The sequence below is a fragment of the Xenopus laevis genome, chromosome 7L (assembly GCF_017654675.1).
Source record: "Xenopus laevis strain J_2021 chromosome 7L, Xenopus_laevis_v10.1, whole genome shotgun sequence".
Lineage (NCBI taxonomy): Eukaryota > Metazoa > Chordata > Amphibia > Anura > Pipidae > Xenopus > Xenopus laevis.
This window is the reverse complement of record NC_054383.1, coordinates 23,933,511-23,956,187: the sequence shown is the minus strand read 5'-3', so window position 1 is coordinate 23,956,187 and position 22,677 is coordinate 23,933,511. Positions and strand designations below refer to the sequence as shown.

General features: G+C 41.2%; 2 protein-coding genes across 2 annotated transcripts; one reads left to right on the top strand and one right to left on the bottom strand.

Moving 5' to 3' along the window:
* Positions 1-740: 740 nt before the first annotated feature.
* Positions 741-2,539, bottom strand: LOC108704948 (protein RRP5 homolog). Its single transcript, XM_018241696.2, has 2 exons — positions 1,765-2,539; positions 741-1,173 (listed from the first exon to the last, which is right to left on the bottom strand). Exons 1-2 carry the CDS (start codon positions 1,938-1,940, stop codon positions 1,002-1,004), a joined length of 348 nt encoding a protein of 115 aa, XP_018097185.1. The 5' UTR covers positions 1,941-2,539; the 3' UTR covers positions 741-1,001.
* A 2,048-nt stretch (positions 2,540-4,587) lies between these two features.
* On the top strand, positions 4,588-21,805 carry taf5.L (TATA-box binding protein associated factor 5 L homeolog). The gene is given in 11 exon segments (NM_001123361.1): positions 4,588-5,103; positions 6,924-7,164; positions 9,785-10,100; positions 10,966-11,129; positions 11,782-11,917; positions 12,228-12,348; positions 13,396-13,525; positions 15,481-15,645; positions 17,222-17,399; positions 17,516-17,693; positions 20,851-21,805. Coding segments are annotated over 11 exon segments (2,352 nt in total). The 5' UTR covers positions 4,588-4,598; the 3' UTR covers positions 21,069-21,805.
* Positions 21,806-22,677: the final 872 nt, after the last annotated feature.

Sequence of the window (22,677 nt, the reverse complement as noted above, 5' to 3'; positions counted from 1 at the left end):
CTAATCTGGATCTAGTCCCTTACACATCCCCCCACCACACATTCTCTAGAGGAATTTTTCTAAAAAAAAATTCCTGACCTGTTTGATCCGCCATCCACAGATAAACATCACTTCTCATTCATGGTGTTAGTGTGGTTCCCCAGTTGGAGTAATTTTACACCCCCAGCAGGGTCGGGTAGCAGGTCTGGGAAAGAGGGAAAAAGGAAAAGCAGGGAGCCGGGTTTAAGTCAGATGGTCTGGCTGGGGCAGGGGTTTGCCTAACTAGACCAGTGCCTGTAGAAGCTACCTCTATTCAACATGTGGTCACACTATAACATGTAATCATCAACCAAGCAGGGGCTATACTGTACATATTGGTATGTGTATGGCCAGCTTATGATTTGTGCTGATTCATCAGCTGATGAAGGGTGGGTGTTTCCCCCCCCGAAACGTTGATGTTTGGTGGCTGAATAACCCCCCGAAACGTTGATGTTTGGTGGCTGAATAAAAGGGAATAATCCCCGACTGCACTAATCGGTGTGTGTGCGGATCCATTTTCTTTTACACATTGGTTGCTAAGGGACCCGGCCGGGTCAACGGAAGGAACGCACCACAAGCTTGCAGGAGTGGTGAACTACAGGTGTGCGGTAGGAGAATTACATTGTCTTCAGGAAACAAATCATATACAGCAGCAGGTAGGTTGGTGTGCCACTGGCCTTATATCACACAGCAAGGGATAATAGGGAAGAGACGACAACAAATCAAGATTGGCATTTATTTTAATGCATCAATTCTGCATATGAATATACACACACGCAGAACAACACAACGCAGCACACAAAAAAAAAATCAGTGGAGAAGGATTTAAAATGAAGATCCGTCTCTGAAGGGCAAATGCCCAAGTCTCAGAGTCTGTGTTCCTGTGGCAGCTCTCCCGGCATTCATATAATAACTCTCTATTGCATCCAATCTGTAGACAATGTATATAAACATTAATCAGAGCAGTCTCTAAGCACAGGGCACTATGTGGCCGCCAGAGAACTCTGAGATTCCACGTACTGCAGCGCTTTCTCTTTCATGGCCTGGACACTCTCGGTGCTTCCATGTTTCTTTTCATACTTCAAGTAGCGCTTGAAAAAGAACTTGATCTTTTTAGCTGCCAAGCTCAGATGAATCACACGCTCAAAAATGTCCCTGTTGGAAGAAAACGGTTTATTAATCAGTCAGACAAACAAGAGATGGGTGCTACGGCTTAGAAGAGCTAAAGCAGTGGTCCCCAACCAGTAGCCCGTGAGCAACATGTTCAGGTGCTTATTTTTGAATTCCTGGCTTGGAGGCAGGTTTTAATTGCATAAAAATCAGTTGTACTGCCAAATTGAGCCTCCCGTAGGCTGCCAGTCCACATAGGGGCTACCAAATAGCCAATCACAGCCCTTATTTGGCACCCCAGAGACTTTCATGCTTGTGTTGCTCCCCAAATCTTTTTGTATCTAAAGGTTGCTCACTGGTAAAAAAAGGTTGTGGATCCCTGCTCTAAAGAATGCTTTAAAGGGCAAGTGATAACAGGAAATGAAAATGACCTAAATTAATTTATAAAAAAGCCTCACTTACTCTGCGTGTGTAGGACACAAGAATTGGTGCAGTGAATGATTAGAACAGATAAAGTTTATAAACTTTTTATAAGGATACATTTTACACACATCGGAAATTAAACCCTACCAATGAGCTCTTTTAATAGACACATGTTGGTTATTGTTACAGAGAGCTATACGTGGAAGTACTTACCTCACTTCCTGTTGGCTGCCATGTTTCACCATCATGTCAATATAAACAGACCAGAGGTCTGTACGTTTTGGGTAGCTGCTCAGCGTGCTCTCAAACAGGGCTTTGGCCCGCTCAGTGTCTCCCAGCTGAAATTCTAACTGGGCAAACTTGGAAATCACATCAACATCTGCAAGCATAAAGAGAAACCAGTTTCAGAATCTGCCCTGAACCCTGCAACTTGGACATGGAAGTTGTTTCTTTATACAAAATGGAAACTGACCATACACAGGCACATTGACCCATTCAGCTGCCTATATAATAATTTATAATCCATTCATTGACTCTAGAACCAATAATCAGATCAGTCCACTTTGGCCCAGCATGTAGGCAGAATATCAGGCCCAGATCCCCTTGTTTGTAGAGCTCAGATCTGACATGTGCATGGCCACCTTAAGACTCAACAAAACTATTTTACAAAACTTTACATGTGGGTTCAACAGACCGTACGTTTGCTATACCGTTGCTAGGCACACTGACCACAGTAATGGACCAGGGCTTTTTGTGAATGAATGAGATGAATAGGAGAGGTTGTTGAAACAAAGATAAACAATGAAAATAATCAAATATTTTGCCCTGCTTGCTGTATGAGAAACTGAGACCAGGAGAATGAGGGAAGACAGACCTGGGGATTGATATTGAATGTCATATCTTACATCATATCTTAGAGGCAGATTTACTAAGCTCGAGGGAATAATTTGAATGCAAAAATATTCGAATTTCAAAGTTTTTTTTTGGGTACTTTGACCATCGAATTGGTCAAATTCAAACGAATCCAATGATTCGAACGATTCAAAACAAAAAAAAAAAAATAGACGTAACTCAAACTCTTCTGCTTCTTCTTTTTCTCTGGCGGCCTCAGCTTCCAGCAGTGAAGGACAGGGGCCCAAGAGGAGAAAGTTTTTTTTTTTTTATAGAAATCCTTTTTCAGACTGAGCGAGTCCCTAATGACAAGTTCCCTGGCCAGCAATTATTTTTTAGAACTTGTAGGGGTCCCTGGCCACTAATGTTTTGTTTTTTTTGTAACTTTTAGGGCCTAGTCTATTGAAGGGGTGGTTCACCTTCAAGTAAGCCTTTAGTATGTTATAGAATGGCCAATTCTAAGCAACTTGTAAATTGGTTTTTATTATTGCTTTTTTTTATTATAATTTTTGAATTATTTGCCTTCTTTTTCTGGCTCTTTCCAGCTTTCAAAGGGGGTCACTGACCCAGGGCTGTATTTAGGTGCATCGGACCCAAACACGCCCATACATGTGCGCGTGATGTCACTTCTGTAGTCTTCCTCGGACCCCCTACTCCTCACGCTCTCAGCTCTGTCACCGCGGACGGTGGGGAGGGTTTATTTAAAAAATAAATAAAAATAAAATCAATACCGAAAAAAAAATAGGCACCTGAGGGCCGTCCTCAAGACGGGGCCGTCCTAGGCACAGGCTCTCGGGGGCCTATATATAGTGAATAAAGTACCCCCTCTTGTAAAATATAAGGATATTAGAAGTTACCAAGGAGTTTCATGACCATATAAAAACACGAGGACCGAAGGAACTCCGAGGTAACTTCTAATATCCTTATATTTTACAACTGGGGGTACTTTATTATAATACACAAATTCCAGTGAGTCATGTGACCGAAATGACATCAGAACTCACCGTTTATAACTGATGACATCAGGGGGCAAATTTACTTAAGGTCGAATATCGAGGCTTAATTAACCCTTGATATTCGACTGTCGAAGTTAAATCCTTCGACTTCGAAGTTGAAGGATTTAGCGCTATTCGTTCGATTCGAAGGATTTTAATCCATCGATTGAAGGATTTTTGTTCGACCAAAAAAAGCTAGCAAAGCCTATGGGGACCTTCCCCATGGGCTTACATTGACCTCGGTAGCTTTTAGGTGGGGGTCGAAGTTTTTTCTTAAAGAGACAGTACTTTGACTATCAAATGGTCGAATAGTCGAACGATTTTTAGTTCGTTTCGAAGTCGTAGTTGAAGTTCGAAGTAGCCAAAAAAAAAACATTCGAAATTCGACGTTTTTTTTCTCTATTCCTTCACTCGAGCTAAGTAAATGGGCCCCCAGAACTCACCGTTTATAAGGATATCATTTACAGGATATTCATGGTTTTTGTGTATTATATATAAATACGGCCTTGCACTGACCCTTTCAAAAAGAAATGCTCTGTAAGACTACAGACTTTTTGTTATTGCTATTTATTATAACTCATCCATCTATTCAGGTCTCTCCTATTCATATTCCAGTCTCTTATTCAAATCAACGCATGGTTGCTAGGGTATTATGGACCCTAGCAACAAGAATCCTGAAACTGCAAACTGGAGAGCTGCTGAAAAGAAAGCGAAATAACTGAAAAACCCACAAATAGTAAAAAATTGAAAGCCAATGGCAAATCGTTTTAGAATATCCCTCTCTAAATTATACTAAGAAAGCCGGTGAACAAGCCCTTTAAAGAATGTACCGCTCTGCATTTCTTCTTGTAGCCAAGAATTATACAGAACAGCCAATAGCTATTTGGGGATTGGCCACAAGATGGCAGATGTTTTATTTCACGACTGAAGCGAAGTAACGCAAATCTACGCGTAGCTTTCAATCAAACTACGTCAGGACACGCCTGCCGGAAAGCTTTTCTTTGCCAGGAGTGTCGCGAACACGTTGAAGTTATAGAGAACAGCGGCGGCGACGTGGAAGTACTGGCACGCTACTAGGGACGAACTGACGCCATTACGATGGGTTGTTCCATGTAGTGCCGTAAAGAGAGACGCCGTAAGAGAATAAACTCCCGCTGCAAAATGGCCGCAGTGCCAGACGAGGCGAGTGTGGTGGTGAAGTCGGAGCCCGAAGTGCAAGATGAGGTTAAGGCTGATATGTCGGGGTGCGTGGATGGGAACGTACAGGCGCTGGGGAATGGCGCTCCCCCGAGTCCTTCTAGTCCCCAAGCCGCTCCTCCTGTTCCACCGGGGGTTGCGGCTCCTCCAGCAGCAGCTGCTCCCCCAGCGCCCGGCTCGGATGCCAGTGACCGCCAAACGCTGCTGGCCGTGCTACAGTATCTGAAGAAGCGCAAACTCAAGGACTCCGCCGACATCCTCCTGAAGGAGAGCGGACTGTTCGACTCCGAGGAACTGCTCGCCTTAACCTCGCTCAGCCCTGAACTCGCCGGGGAAGGGGACGGAGCCGAGACGAACTTGCTGAGCCGAGTGAGCTGTGCGGCGGGAACTGGAGGAGCTGACGTTTCCTTGTCTTCTGCCGGCGGTGCGGCGCCTTCTAACAGCTCTTCTTCTGCCTGCGCCGGGAAAGGTCAGCGCTCTGGATCTCCTCTGTAATATCTCCTCTGTAATATCTCCTCTGTAATATCTCCTCTGTAATATATCTCCTCTGTAATATATCTCCTCTGTAATATCTCATGTAGAATCTCCTCTGTAATATCTCCTCTATAATATCTCTGTAATATGTCATTTAGAATATCTCCTCTGTAATGTCATCTAGAATATCTCAACTATAATATATCTAGATTACTTCCTCTAGAATATTTATCATCTATAATATCTCCCCCCCAGAACGTCTCCCCCCCAGAACGTCTCCCCCCCCAGAACGTCTCCCCCCCCAGAACGTCTCCCCCCCCAGAACGTCTCCCCCCCAGAGCGTCTCCCCCCCCTAGAGCGTCTCCCCCCCTAGAGCGTCTCCCCCTAGAGCGTCTCCCCCCTAGAGCGTCTCCCCCCCTAGAGCGTCTCCCCCCTAGAGCGTCTCCCCCTAGAGCGTCTCCCCCCCTAGAGCGTCTCCCCCCCTAGAGCGTCTCCCCCCTAGAGCGTCTCCCCCCCCTAGAGCGTCTCCCCCCCTAGAGCGTCTCCCCCCCTAGAGCGTCTCCCCCCCTAGAGCGTCTCCCCCCTAGAGCGTCTCCCCCCTAGAGCGTCTCCCCCCCCCTAGAGCGTCTCCCCCCCCCTAGAGCGTCTCCCCCCCCCTAGAGCGTCTCCCCCCCCTAGAGCGTCTCCCCCCTTAGATGCGTCTCCCCCCTAGAGCGTCTCCCCCCCCTAGGAGCGTCTCCCCCCCTCTAGAGGCGTCTCCCCCCCCTAGAGCGTCTCCCCCCCCTAGAGCGTCTCCCCCCCTAGAGCGTCTCCCCCCCCTAGAGCGTCTCCCCCCCTTAGAGCGTCTCCCCCCCCCTAGAGCGTCTCCCCCCCCTAGAGCGTCTCCCCCCCCAGAACGTCTCCCCCCCCCCCAGAACGTCTCCCCCTACCTAGAACGTCTCCCCCCCCTTTACTGAATGAATATGTAACCCCCCCTCTACTGCCCCAACCTTACTGCATTCCAAGGGGCCCCTTGAGAGGCACAGGCATTGGCTTCTGACGAAATTCTTAGACTGTAAGCTCCGCAGGCACAGGGACTGAGAAGAATAATGAACAGTATTTATGTAACGGGTTATTTTTTAGATGTGATGTAAAATAAAGTATCATATTTTTAATATACAATTTTTGGCTCTTGGAATCTATTTTCGTTGGATGTCCCGGAGCTTGTTTATATAAACAATAAAAGTGTTTCTGAAGCAAACACAGCAGTTTTACCAGGGCAACATTACACGATATTTGCATTACTTTAAGGACAGAAACACACTCAGATTCGGGAGATTTAATCACCCAGCAACAAATATCCTCTTCTTCGGGGGGATTAATCTCCCTGAACTGCCTTCCGCTGGCTGGAATGTAAATCACCGGTGGGATTGCAATCAGTGAGCTAGTTTTCTGAAGTTGCCTCACGAGGAAACTTCGGGCAACTTCGGAAAACTAAGCGATCTGAGTACCATCCCGCTGGCGATTTACATTCCAGCCTGCAGGAGGCAGTTCGGGGAGATTAGTCGCCCTGAAGAAGAGGAGATTTATTGCCGGGCGACTAAATCTCCCCAAGTCTGAGCGTGTCTCTCTGCCTTTAAACACTTTCACGTTTAATGTTAATGTTTCCTTAGTTCAAATGCTGTTTAAGCTGAAATTTATCTTTAATGGTTCCAAGACCCCCTGTTTTCAGTTGGACCTCTGTGTTATGACACTTTTCATTGACTGTGAGGACAGGTCTCAACGACAGTTGGTATTTATGTAACGCTTTATGTGTGTATTTTCTCTTTCTGCCAGTTACTTTAAATAACGGCCCTCAAGACCAGCCGGACGTCAGCGCAGTTTTGTCGGCTTACACCCAACAAGGAGATCCGACCCTCTACGAGGATTACTACAGTAGCCTGAAGCGCTTTATCGAGTCCGTGCTAGACTGCCATCGGGCCGAACTCTCCCAGCTGTTCTACCCACTGTTTGTCCACATGTACCTGGAACTCGTATACAATCAGCATGAACACAAGGCAAAATCCTTTTTTGATAAGTAAGTCCTATATAATATACTTGTAGTATCCGGAAAAATATACAATATAGTGACTGTGGTTTTTGTACATGCTGCTATAGTGCTGCAGCGGGTCAGGTACTGAATTAGGGTGGAAAGACCATACTGTGTGTGTGTGTGTGTGTAGGGGGGAGGGGCAGTGCAGGTACCCATCTAGGACAGGGCTGTCCAACTGGCAGCCCGCAGGCCCTCCTTTATGTGGCCCTCCACATCAAAGTCTGTGTCTGTTTACCATTTGTAATCTTTAAAAGGTATCACTACAGAGATTAACTGCCCCCTACATTGTCTAAACATTAAATTCACACATGTAATCCCCCTGCATTGTTCACACTTGTGACACCTTTTGTTCACATCCTAAAGGCCTGTACTGTTCACACCTGAGACCCAGACTGAAACTGCCCACATTGTTCACCTGTTCACACCTTAATCAAAATGCTAATGGGGCACCAGCACTGTGTCACTGTATGTAGTACATTAGAATAAATTTCCCTGTCTCCTGCCCTGTTCTGCCTTCCCTGTGCTCCCTGTGTGTCATACTTTGCCTGACCTATGATCCCTATGGAACATAAGTCTGGTATTTGTTCTGGGGGTTTGTTAGCATTTGAAAATTATTGTTAGGGGCCCCTAAGGTGTTTAATCATATGCTGGGGTACTGTATTATACACAGGGGAGGAGGAGGCATATGGATTTAAGGCCAGCAGCCATCAATTATACTACCCCTCATACCTGTACCAGCAAGCTCAGCAGCCATCCATCAAACAGCCCTCCTGCAGCCATCATATTGCCTCAATCTTTACCTGTGTCAGCAGCAGCCAAAAATAAATCTGATCACATTATATTGCCCCCAAGTATTTATGTACCTGTGCCAGCGCCCAGCAGCGACAGCAAACATATGGCGCCAAATCTGTACATGGCTGTGCCAGCAGGAAGCTTCACATTTTCACAGTAATAGAAAGAATGTCTTCAGTTCAGTGCAACTGTGCAAGGCTGAGAGCAGCGAGAGCCACACCAAGCAGCCCCCCAGCTCTCTGCCTCTCTCTGTCACCCAAACACATCAGTGACATCATTGACGCGTATACGCACATCTTGCTGCACTGACGCATTGCACAGGAGGAGCTATTACTTGCCGGCAAGAGGGAGAAGATGAAGGGGGATTCCATCCGACTGAGTGATCATGATTACTGAAACAAATTATTAAATTATAAAATAAACGCTTGAAAAAAACCCAAAATATTTAAAGTGCGCCCCACAGTGATGGCGTCCTAGACAGCCACCTACTCTGCCTACCTCTAGTTCCGACCCTGATCCTTGCAGTGAGCACCAACCATCTGGTTTTTTGGTGTGCTATTAATGTGGACATGGTCTTGCGGTAACATGGGTGTGCTTCAAAGTGGTTGTGGTCTAAAAACAGGAAGTGTTTAACACTGGCTTCCATTATCAGCCCAAAAATTCCGGCCCTCTGTACCATATAAGTTGGACAGCACTGATCTAGGAGGTTGCGGGCAGCTTTAAAACCTAAAAAGCAACCCCAACCCCCATGCTCCAAAGGGTTCCTGCCACTTCCAGTCCCAAGGCTGTCCTGCCCCCGAAATATTGACATAACTTCCGGTTTAAATAAACATTCAAATAATGGTGTATGGCTCTGTCCAATAAAAAATTAATAAATAATAGGGGTGCACCGAATCCACTATTTTGCATTTGGTCGAACCACCAAATCCTTTGCAAAAGATTTGGCTGAATACCGAACCAAATCCTAATTTGCATATGCAAATTATGGGTGGGAAGGGGAAAACAGTTTTTACTCCCTTGTTTTGTGACAGTCAGGTGATTTCCCTCCACACCCCTAATTTGCATACGCAAATTCGGATTCGGCCAAATCCTGCTGAAAAAGGCAGATTCCTGAACCGAATCCTGGATTTGGTGCATCCCTAATAAATAATCCAAAAATGAGAAAAATAGTAAAATTGATGAAATGGTTTCTCACAAGGACAACTCCCAGTCCAAAGGTTGCCAATCAATTTTTTTTAATATGCAAAAATCCAAGTGGAGTGAGGCCCATTTGCAAGTAAAGCAGTAGCTCAAGTCTTAATGAATTAAAACTACTACAAATACCATGAGGTTCAGCTTCAAAGGGGTTGTTCACCTTTAAATTAACTTTTAGTGTGATGTATAGTGTGATATTCTGAGACAATTTGCAATTAATTTTTTATTATTTGTGGATTTTGAGTTACTTAGCTTTTTATTCAGCAGCTGTCCAGTTTGCAATTTCAGCTCCAAATTCCGCTAGCAACCATGCATTTATTTGAATAAAAGACTGGAATATGAATAGGAGAGACCTGAATAGAAAGATGAGTAATTAAAATAGCAATAACCATACATTTGTAGCCTTACAGAGCTTTTGTTTTTTAGATGGGGTCAGTGACCCCCATTTGAAAGCTGGAAAGAGTAAAAAGAAAAAGGCAAATCATTAAAAAACTATTAGAAATAAACAATGAAGACCAATTGAAAAGTTGCTTAGAATTGGCCATGCTGTAACTTAAAGGTGAACCACCCCTTTAAGGTGGTAATGCTCAAATACGGGATTCTTCCTTTGCCAATGCAGATTTCATGGAGATCAGGAATGCTATTACGAAGATGATCTGCGCATTTTAGCCAGCCTCACCAAAAAGGAGCACATGAAGGGCAACGAGACCATCCTTGATTTTCGCACCAGCAAGTTTGTGTTGCGAATTTCTCGTGACTCCTATCAGCTGCTGAAGAGGCATCTACAGGAGCGGCAGAACAACCAGATCTGGAGCATCGTTCAGGAGCACTTGTACATTGACATCTTCGATGGGATGCCGCGCAGCAAGCAACAGATTGACGCAATGGTGGGCAGTCTGTCTGGGGAAGCAAAACGAGAAGCTAACAAAGCAAAGGTACATGCACATATTCAAGGTGATAATGAAGGATTTTGACTGCAGATCTGCCACTTTTTAGCCTTTGTAATCTAAAGATGTGCCCCTGCTGTTGATAAAATTCAACTTCCAGTATACTTGGTGTGTGTTATACAGGTATCGGACCTATTATACAGAATGCTCAGGACCTGGGGTTTTTCGGATCATTTGGATCTTCATACCTTGTCATTTAAACATTAAATAAACCCAATAGGCTGGTTCTGCTTCCAATAAGGATTAATTATATCATGGTTTGGATCAAGTACAAGCTACTGTTTTATTATTACAGGGAAAAAGAAAATCATTTTTAAAAATTTGGATTATTTGGATAACATGGAGTGTCTATGGGAGATGACCATTCCATTATTCAGAGCTTTCTGGATAACGGATCCCATACCTGTACTAAAACTAAGGTTAGAGGATAATTTAACGTCTGCAAATTAGTTTCTTCCCTGAAGCCCAGCAAATACTCTGTGGTTTTATATGCTATTTTGGCCACAGGGGGCGCTGTTTTATTGTGGATTCGATTTTATTTTACCTCACCAGAGCAAGTTTCATTAATACAACCAAATCCAAATTTGCATGTGCAAATTAGGGACGGGGAGGGAAATTGCATGACTCTTTGTCACAAAACAAGGAAGTAAAAAATATTTTCACCTTCCCACCCCTAATTTGCATGTGCAAATTAGGATTCGGTTCAGTATTTGGTCAAATCGTTCACAAAGGATTCAGGGGTTCGGCCGAATCCAAAATAGTGGATTCAGTGCATCCCTATAAATAATTGCAAAATAAAGGGAAAGGTAACCATTATTACAGCATATATTTTTCTATTTACCATGCTTTTTAGATCTTCTTTGGGCTTCTAAAAGAGCCAGAGATTGAAGTCCCTTTGGATGACGAAGATGAAGAAGTGGAGAATGAAGAAGGGAAGCCAAAAAAGAAAAAGCCTAAAAAAGATAGCACTGGATCTAAAAGCAAGAAACAGGATCCTAATGCTCCACCACAAAACAGGTATAGTGGGCAGGCAAGATACTGTCGTGAAAAGAAAGTGAGCAGGAAAATTAGTATTTTTATATGAATTTATAGGTATGTCCATTCAGAAATGTGCTGCCCAAAGTATTATTTCCATATGGGTATTACAATAAAGGCAAAGTTTGGGATAGGTCAGCCCTTTGCCATTAGGGGTATTGCAGAACTACCTGCCAAATTCAGCTGTCTATCTGTTGAGAGAATGATGGGGAGTTGTTAGGTCTTTCTTAGAGTTTAGTTCTAAACTTCACAAGTGCATTCTCCATGGCAGTCACTCCACAATAAATTTTGATCAGTCTTTTTCTATATATGTTTTTGCCCCTGATGAAGACCGCTATATGGTCGAAACGCGTAGGGCTTATGTAATTGCAATCCATTTTTTGATCTTTAGGACCAGTCAGAAAAGCAATGATCAGGTTGGCTGTTTGGAAAACTGCATTGTTGCAATTTACTATGTTCGTAAATCTGCGCCATAGTCCTGCAACAGCCCGAGCAATAAAAATTGTACGACTTCCGATTATATATGTACAACAGAATTTTCCCCAGCCCACCAACTTCTTGCAAACAATATTTTGTTTGCTTTAAATATCCTTAAAAACTAAGGTTGGTTGCATGCTCTTTTACTCCTCTATAGAATTCCACTTCCAGAACTAAAGGACTCCGACAAACTTGATAAAATCATGATCATGAAAGAAGCTGCAAAACGAGTGAGGCTGGGCCCAGAAAGTTTGCCTTCCATTTGTTTCTACTCCTTTCTTAATGCATATCAGGTCAGTACTTTGTTTCCAGTTTGGTCTTGGTTCGTTGTCTTACTCATTGGGGTAATGTCAATTAAGCTGCAATATTGCTTCTATGTGCTCCAGTCAATTGGTTTTTAAACCTGCAAATTAGCTGGGGTAAACGTTTTTCCAGTTTAAGGCAACCTCTAACCATTGACATCCCTATGTAAATTGCTCCTTAAACTAGAGATGAATGTGACTTTCTTTAAATGAAATCTTTTGGTTTATAACTTTTCTTTTGTATTTGAATATGAGTGACATGTAAGTAAAAACACCCCCCCCCCCCCCGTTACCTATGCAGGGTCTGACAGCAGTGGATATTACTGATGATTCCAGCCTCATAGCAGGAGGATTTGCAGACTCCACTGTTCGTGTTTGGAGCCTTACCCCTAAAAAACTGCGGAGTGTCAAATCTGCATCTGGTAAAAAAATAAATGTGCCTTTTGCTTTTTTGTTTTAATTATTTGTACACGTATAAATTAAATCTGCAAACTTCAGTTTATAGATATCGCATATATGTGGCAAACCATTATGCATATTTAGCATCTTGCAAATAGTACAGCATAAGAACTTTAAAGCTGATTCTGAAAAAAAGTATAGGCATGAAGGTTTTGCTAAAACAGCTAACCAAACGTAGTAGAAAACAATTTTTGTTAGATGGCTCATTTAAAATTAGAAAGCACTGAATCCATAACTTGTCCAAAATCCTCCATAAAATGTTTGGCTGAAGATGAGCTCTAATTCACATTACAGGTTTGAGATCTGTTATTTGCTAACACGACACCATTTAATCTAGGGAACCACCGAATCCAGGATTCGGCCTTTTATCAGCAGGATTCGGCTGAATCCTTCTGCCTGGCCGAACCAAATCCGAATTTGCATATGCAAATTAGGTGCAAGGAGGGAAATCGTGTGACTTTTTTGTCAAAAACAAGGAAGTAAAAAATGTTTCCCCTTCCCACCCCTAATTTGCATATGCAAATTCGGATTCAGTTCGGCAGAATCTTTCGCGAAGGATTCGGGTGTTCGGTCTGAATCCCGAATGGTGGATTCTGTGCATCCCTAATTTTATCCAAATGCAAATTTTTCAAAAAATGTTTTCCTTTTCCTCTAATAATAAAACTGGAGCTTGTATTTTATGCAAACTGAGGTAAAATTAATTCTTACGGGTAGCAAAACCAACCTATTTGGTTTATTTAATGTTTACAACATTTTCTAGTTGACTTATGGTAGGAGCCACATATCCCGAGCATTTTAGATAACCGGTCCCATACCTGTACACAAATTTGAGATCTAAAACATCAAATGCAAAATCGTCCCTTTTAGTTGTCAACACCTTTTAGAAAGTCATGAGTTTGTGGGTTTGAATCCCATGCTGAATCCTGGATGTGGTGCATCCTTGTTCAAGTGCTGAGCCATTTAAAGTGCAACACTGTTGAGCATGTGCGTGTTTTTCTATTTTTCTGCAGATCTGAGCATCATAGACAAAGAGTCGGATGATGTTTTAGAAAGAATCATGGATGAAAAGTCTTCAAGCGAGATGAAGATTTTATATGGTCACAGTGGACCAGTTTATGCTACCAGCTTCAGTCCAGACAGGTTAGATGCTTATTATTTATTTAGTGTCACTGGTTTCCACAGTGTTGATCAGATTGTTGTACTGTGTGATGCACTACCTGTTTGTAGGATGAAAAATGTAACTTGTGATAAAGGAAACTGGTAATCATAAAATACTCTGGAGGGCCTTAAAGGCTTCTTCACATTCCAAACACATTTTTTTTTTCAGTTGAATGTTTTTGTTTTTTTTAGATTGCTCACCAGAATTAAAGCCCCTTTTTTCAATTGGTTTCCATGTTTTATTTTTGACCATTTTTCCAAATTTTAAGTTTAAAGTTAAAAGGAGAACTCGGCTTTCCAACCTAAAATTTGATAAAGAGACCCACATAAGAGAGAAAACCCTAATATACCCATCACAGTTACCTGTTTCTTCAAATAGTATGAATAAATGCAATTTTCTATGCTGAAATCCAGCTGTTTAACAGTTCTTCTCTTTCTGCATCATTTGAAATCCTGGCAGGGAAGGAGGGACTAAACACTGATGTTACAAATTGTAACAACTTCTCCACAGTTTACAGACAGCATGCAGGAACTACATAACCCACAATGCATTGCACTTGATGTTCTGTTCCTTATTGATATCATGTGCAGGGAATTGTGGGGTTGGAGGATGCAGGCTGAGGACAGATGGCTGTTGATACAAAGTAACAGTAGTCAGCCAGCTCAGCAAAGTAGTCGGACAGATCAGCAGGAGGGCAGGGGGCTAGGCTTAGGGAACTGTTCCAAACCATTAAAAATCATGAAAAGTCTGCATATTTTTTTTATTGATGTATATTGCAAAGTTGCTTGAAATTATGTTTACTTTTCAAAAAGCTTGTTATGTTTGTGTGAAGTTCCCCTTTAATGTTCTTTTCCTGTCTAGCAACTATATGTATCAATTCTAACAGCTGCCTGTAATGAAACTCAGGGAATTAGCTCAGCAGGGATAAAGATAAAAAAGTATCAATTTAAAAGTTGTCTCCACAAAGCTGCTTGAGAGAGACCTAAGAAGGTGATAAATTAAATTTCACAGAAGGTGATATACATTTTACACTTCAATATTAAAGAGACACAAATAGAAAGTAATTGGAGAAAAGTCTTTATTTCTGGTGAACTGTCTGAAACCAACTGAACTGAAAAAAGTGATAGAAGGTGAACTACCCCTTTAATTGGCTATTGGCATTAAGCTGGCATCATTGAGCTAGATTTATTTTGAAAGGAGGGTGACTGATTTAAAGTTGCTTAGATTTTGGTCTGCACATCCATCATGTGGTTGGTCAACTTACAAAAAAAAATTAGTTAATATACTACAAAAAAAACGCATATTAAATAGGGATGCACCGAATCCACTATTTTGGGTTCGGCCGAATTCGGCATATTCAAATTAGGGGTGGAAAGGGAAAGACATTTTTTACTTCCTTGTTTTGTGACAAAAAGTCACACGATTTCCCTCCGCACCCCTAATTTGCATATATTAGGATTCGGGTTCGGCCGGGCAGAGGGATGAATCCCGAACCGAATCCTGGATTTGGTGCATCCCTAATATTAAACTTTGAACGAAGTCTTTATTTAGAAACTCCGCTTGCGCTCCTCTTCAGACAAGGCGACGATCCATCGTAGGGCGCTTGATTTCTCCTCCCTGGCTATCTCCTATAAGGAAGGGAGGGAGGAGAAATCGAGCGCCGCAAGATGGATCACCCAGTCGCCTTTTCTGAAGAGGAGCGCAAGCGGAGTTTTGGTAAGTTATTTCTAAATAAAGACTGCGATTTACTGGTCCTTTAAAAGGTTGAACTTGATGGATGTGTCTTTTTATCGATCTTTCTTACTATGTTACTATGTGTCCTTGTGTTTCACTTTAGTATCTGCCGCTGTCCCCTCTGCATGTGGATGGATCGTCCATCAGTGCTATTGGCTAATTCTCTGTTTTACTAATAACGTTATATCTGTCTTAAAAACAGGAATTACTTGTTATCCAGTTCTGAAGATGGCACTGTCCGTTTATGGAGTCTTCAGACATTTACATGCTTAGTGGCTTACAAAGGGCACAACTACCCAGTCTGGGACACGCAGTTCTCTCCTTATGGCTACTACTTTGTATCAGGAGGCCATGACCGAGTTGCACGGTAAGAGACTGGATATTGCTGCTGATCTGTGGGCAGTTAAGGGCATTGGATTGGCGTCTATAATAAGCAGTGTAGAGAACAAGCTTAATTACATTGTCAAGAGTGACATTTTTGAATATATAAAACTGAATACAGGTATGGGATCTGTTATCTGGAAATCCTGTTATCCAGAAAGTTTCAGTTGCAGAAAGGCCCTCTCCCATAGACTCCACTTTATTTAAATAATCCAAATTTTTTAAAATGATTTCCTTTTTCTCTGTAATAATAAAACAGTACCTTGTACTTGATCCAAACTAAGATATAATGAATCCTTATTGGAAGCAAAACCAGCCTATTGGGTTTATTTTAGGTTTTCATGGTTTTCTAGTAGACTTAAAGGGCAAGTCAACCCCAAAATAAAATTGCCTAATAAAAGAAATCCAAGAAAAACTGTAGCACATTGATCCAGTTTGTTGTGCAAAGAAAAGTGCTTTCATTGGCTCATGGTAGACATCAAAAGTTTGGCAACATTTCGGGCCACACTGGGCCCTTTATCAAGGCTTGATAAAGGGCCCTGTGTGGCCCGAAATGTTGCCAAACTTCTTGGGCCCTGAGCAGGGGGTCTTATGGACTGTTTAGCACCTGAAAAGGTCTATTTATTTCAGATGAGCAATTTTGTGTGGAATTGCCTTATAAAAGAAAACCTAATTCTAAGTAGCTGTCCAATATACATTTATTAAAAATGGTTGGTGCTAAAGTTATTTGTAAAAATGTTTGCTATTAAAAGCAGCACAACTCCTGCTTGTTACTTTTTACTTATTTAAACAATGTTGCAAAAGTCTTGCTTCCCCAGCAAAGTCAAGTCTGTTAATCGGCTGCTTGTCTTACATTGTATAAGCAAAGCAGTTTTAGCCATCAAAGCAGAGAATAGACAGGGACAGACAAACACTGCTTTCAATAGCAATACATATACCAATAAATTAAAAACCGTAGAAAATGTGTAATGAATGTATATTGCAAAGTTTTATAGAATGTTTTCTTTTATTAGGCAATTTTTTTATTTTGGGGTTGACTTGCCCTTTAATGTATAAAGATGCAAAATCCGGAAGGCGCGTTATTCAGAAAACCGCAGGTCCTGAGCATTCTGGATAACGGGTCCCATACCTGTACCATAAGTCATCTGTACACTATCGGCTTGTACAGGTATTGGATCCGTTATCCGGAAACCCGATATCCAGAAAGCTCCGAACTACAGAATAGCTGTCTCCCAGAGACTCCATTATAATGAAATAATCCACATTTTTAAAAATGATTTATTTTTTTTCTGTAATAATGAAACAGTAGCTTGTACTTGATCGACTCTAAGATATAATGAATCCTTATTGGAAGCAAAACCAGCCTATTGGGTTTATTTAATGTTTACATGATTTTCTAGTAGACTTAAGGTATGAAGATCCAAATTTCAGAAAGATCCGTTATCCAGAAAACCCCGGGTCCTGAGCATTCTGGATAATAGGTCCCATACCGTATAGTCTGTTTTGCAGCCCTTTTAAACAAATGGCAATTATATATTCATTGTATTCTGTTTTTTCCCTAGTTTATGGGCTACAGATCATTATCAGCCATTAAGAATATTTGCCGGCCATCTTGCTGATGTAATATGCACGCGCTTTCACCCAAACTCCAACTATATTGCCACCGGCTCAACAGATAGAACGGTCAGAATGTGGGACGTACTAAGCGGAAACTGCGTGCGGATTTTCACGGGACACAAGGTAAATAAATATGATCCTGGAAACAACATTGACGTAGTTTGTAAGAAACACCAGAAACAATTGTGAGGATGCGTTTGCTGTTTTCTGTCCTTTTAATAAGATATGTGTTTCTGTAGGGACCAATCCATGCGTTGGCATTCACTCCAAACGGAAAGTTTCTTTCGTCAGGAGCTTCAGACAGCAGAATTCTTCTGTGGGACATTGGCCATGGTTTGATGGTTGGGGAGTTAAAGGGTCACACAAACACAGTGTATGCACTTAGGTTCAGCAAAGATGGAGAGATTTTATCATCAGGTATGTGTAATGTTGTGGAGCTCCTTAGTCTTCCTTTTACTTTACTAAATGCAACTTGCATGCAGAAACAACTTTAGTGTTTAACATTAAGGGGTTTTTTTTTTATCAAAGGTCGAGTTTTAGAAGTTTGTGAGGGTTTTTTTTATACCTCAAATGAACTCACAACTCAAATTTTCTAATTTAAAGAGGTTGTTAACCTTTAAATTACCTTGACAGAGTGATATTCTGAGACAATTTGCAATTGGTTTTTATTTGTTTTTGAGTTATTTTAAATATACAAAAAAGGGAAACGGCTGGCTCCAATCAGACTCAAATCAATTTATATCTGAAGTTCTAAAGCACTAACTATAGTTGTGCTTAACATTGGGTAGTGACAAAACTACTAGGGAATAGCTCACCGAGTAGAAAATTTGACCTGGTTGTACAAACCCCAGGTCCAGCACTTTAGTGTACAACCAATTAGAAGTTTGAACGGTGTAATAGTCAGCAGAGCTTACACTCACCAAATAGACCGGGTGCCGTGCCCCGAACCTGTAGCTTGGGTAATGTGTCCAAAGAAAATAATTGTGCACGCACTCCTGCAGCCACATTAGTGGCTGCAGGAGTGCGTGCACAATTATTTTCGTTTGAGTTATTTAGCTTTTTATTCAGCAGCTCTCCAGTTAGCAATTTCAACAATCTGGTTGCTGGGATCCACATTACCCTAGCAAACCACACACTAACTGGAATAAGAGACTGGGATATGAATAGGGCCTAAATAGAAAGATAATTAATAAAAAGTAACAATACATCTGTAGCCTTACAGAGCATTTGTTGTTTAGATGGGGTCAGTGACCCACATTTAGAAACTAAGAGAAGAGTGCAAATCATTCAAAAAACGATAAATAAATAATGAAGACCAATTGAAAACTTACTAGGAATTGATCGTTCTATAACATACCAAAAGTTACAATAAAGGTGAACCACCCCTTTAAGAAAAAACTCTCGAAAAAAAAATTAGAATCCGTGAATTTGGGAGTGACCCGAAAACTTGAATTTTCTGCGTGGAAAAACTCGAATTAAGTTTTAGAGCAAAACACACCGAAAAACCCCGATCAAGAAGGCTATTAATATCTTCAAATGCTTCAAAGGGTGTAATCCTTTTTTATTTATTTTTTTACTGAAAACTACCCTCAAATTCTTTGGGAAAACACAACTCGACCTTTGATAAATAACCTCCTAAGACAATTAATGTGTTTAGAGATTTACATGCTCGTTAGTTTAGTAACAAGAGTCCACATTATCCTTGTACAGAAAAGGGTCAGACAGTGACTTTCACTCATTACATTACCCCCTTAGTTTACAAAATATTGAGTTTTCTGTGAACTGAAATCAACTTGGAGGCTTATTTATCAATTCCGGATCGATTGATTCCAAATTACATATCTGTGGTATCGAATAAAGAAGTTTATCACAATTGATCTATATAGAACTAATAGTTCTAATCGTGATTGATCTCAACAGAAAACATTGTTATACATGTACGGGACCTGGGGTTTTACAGATAACAAATCTTTCCATAATTTGCATCTTCATACCTTAAGTCTACTAGAAAATCATGTAAACATTAAATAAACCCAATGGGCTGGTTTTGCTTCCAATAAGGATTAATTATATCTCAGTTGGGATCAAGTACAAGGTACTGTTTTATTATTACAGAGAAAAAGGAAGTCATTTTAAACATTTCTGTAATTCAGAGTTTTCTGGATAACAGGTTTCCGGATAATGGACCCCACGCCTGTATCAAATTAACATTAAAAAAAATACTTGCATTGATTGCCCATAGCTTTATTGGATTTTCCATCCACAGAGAAGCCGTTTATTTGGTTTGTCTGGAATAAGGAATCCTGAATGCTTGGACCTTGTTAATGTCCTATCGGATTCATTGTTTGATTTTTAGCATCTGTTCAAGCCAACGTTTGGTATTAATTTAGTGTTGATGCAGTAATTGTCCAGCTTACAATAGTGTTTGCTTTTCACAGTCTAATATCTATTTTGTTTTTCTTTTATGAACGGATTCACAAGGTTTGCACCTGATCTAAAATGGGTGGGGTCAATGCACCAGGTGTTCCTTGTATATGTATTTATGAAAGTGACAGAATGCTTGGTCTGTTAAAGGACAAGGAAAGTTAAACTAAAGAAGTAGCTGGAAATATTGTAAATTATGTTTTGTGCTTCTGTACCAGCCCAAGGCAACCACAGCCCTTTAGCAGTAAAGATCTGTGTCTCCAAAGATGCCCCAGTAGCTCCCCATCTTCTTTTCTGCTGATTCACTGCACATGCTCTGTGCTGCTGTCACTTACTGAGCTTAGGGACCCACTCACAATATACAGTACACATAGAATAGAAATGTCACAAGAAAAGGCTGATTAGTAATTAATACAGATAATTACTACATGGCAGCACAGAAACCAGTGCAATTAGCATCAGAATTTAATAATCAGCTCTGTAGCATCAGCTTATATTACAGGCCAACCTCATTTTCTGTTTGATAATTAGTGACGACCCCTAAGCTTAGCTTCTCAACAGCTGCTCAGAGCCCACTGAGCACGTGAGTGTCACAGACACTTTCCAAGATGGTGACCCCCTATGACAAGTTTGAAGTCCTGGATCATTGCTGCTATTGAGAAGCTGAAACTTTAGGCTGGTGCAATAAGTTCATTATATAAAACATGGCATTTTTTTGTCCTATTCATTTTTAGGGTTCAGTTTTAAGACACAGCAAGAGGTGTGGTTAGTCTTGGAATAATAATCATTATTATTCAACCATTAAATGATCAATGGGTACAGTTTTGGTCCCAAGCAGTAACCAATCCAGTGGTATAAAATAGAGCAGACCCCACAGGGTTTGCTGTATTCTAGCCCCCCCCCAAGTCAATCTCCTTCATTAAACTTTGCCTGTGGGCAGGGGGTACTCAGGGGATGAATTTTTTTTTTTTTATAGTTATGCGACTGAATGAAATACTTAGAAATACTAATGGCACAGTGAAAGTGCATCTTCCCAGTTAGTATTGCTTGGAGACAAGGTTTACTGGCATTTTTCCCAGAAGCCTCGACTGATGAGAAAGATGAGTGTTAAGGTTTTTAAAGTTCCTTAGACTTTTTTTTTTCCCCCTAGGTTCAATGGACAATACAGTTCGGTTGTGGGACACAGTGAAGTCCTTTGAAGACTTGGATACAGACGACTTCACAACTTCAACGGGCCATATAAACTTCCATGAAAACTCGCCGGATTTACTGCTGGGTACCTTTATGACCAAGTCAACCCCTGTCATACATCTCCATTTCACAAGGCGAAACTTGCTCCTTGCCGCAGGAGCTTACACACCACAGTGAGAAGATGCACTTTATTCTCTTAAGGAGACGTGCAGTTGTTTTGTGAGGATGGACCTCTGCTGACAGTAGCGAGTGCGGAGAGACAGCCAGCCTTATATTTTTGAAGCGGTCTACTCATTGTCTTGTTTTTAATCAGGAGTCTCTTGAATAGTGCCTAGCTCATGGAAAAGACACGGTTCTACAGTCAAACACATGGGGTAGCAACAGGGAGAAGAAAAAGGGGGTTGGCTTTTCTCCTTTCTAAATTGGGGGGGGGGGAGTTTATATCCTTTAAGGGTTTGGTAAAAGATTATTTATTTTATGAACAGCTAGAGCATGCAAATGCTCTGGTTCCTTAATGGCAGACCTCTACTCTTTCATGTGGGTTTTATCCCAGTATATAGTTGTAGCAAATACCGAAGCTGTGAAGTGTCTCAAGCATTTATGTGAGGTGGTGCTTTAAATCCTGCTTCCTCTAAGGCCAATATAATTGTATAAGCATTTCCACAAGTGCTGATAAAAGCTGTCTAGTTCATAATACGCCTCTATCAACAGTGCTATTATTCTACAGCTCTCAGATCAGGATTGCTCTGTTAGTGTCACTACTCCATTCTGGACTCTGTAGTATTGTCACTGTGAAGCAAGTCCCCCGTTTTTATCTTATCACAAAACTGCATAATATAACACTGCTTTTGTTAGTGAACAAATATCTGCAGTATTTGTGCACGCTCCAGATTTATTAAAGGAATACGGTCATAGGAAAACATGTTTTTTCAAAATACATCAGTTAATTGTTACTCCAAAAGACTTCTGCACTGAAATCCATTTCTCAAAAGAGCAAACAGATTTTTTTTTTTTTATATTCTTATATTCGATTTTGAAATCTGACAGGGGGGCTAGACATATTGTCAGTTTCCAGCTGTGACTTGTGCAAGCACTTTAGGATGAAACTACTTTCTGGCAGGCTGTTATTTCTCTTACTTAATGTAACTGAATAAGTCTCAGTGGGACTTGGCTTCTACCAGGCAGCTGTTATCTTGTGTTAGGGAGCTGCCATCTGGTTACCTTCCCATTGTTCTTTTAAGACTGCTGGGTGGGGTGATATCACTCCAATGTGCAGTAAAGTGACTGAAGTTTAACAAAGTCACATGACTGGGGGCAGCTGGGAAACTGTCGATATGTCTAGCCCCATGTCATATTTCAAAATTGAATATAAAAAAAAAAATCTGTTTGCTCTTTTGAAAAATGGATTAACTGATGCATTTTGAAAAAGAAAAAAAAACATTTTCCCATGACCGTATCCCTTTAAATGCAGAATCATGTCCATAGCTTGCTCCTGAATGAGGCTGCAAAGCATTCCTTAAAGGAAAACTATACATCTCAAACAATGTAGGTCTCTAAAAATATATTGCATAAAACAGCTCCTAGGTAAAACCCTGTTTGATGTAAATAAACCATTTTCATAATATACATTTTAGTAGTATGGGCCATTGGGCAGTCATAAATAGAATATGGCCATTTATTAAAAAATGTGATTGTAGGATTCACAGTGCACACAAACAAACCATACATGTTAGGTCACATGAGCCAATTAACAGACAGAGTTCTGTCTTTTGCTTCCACACTTCTT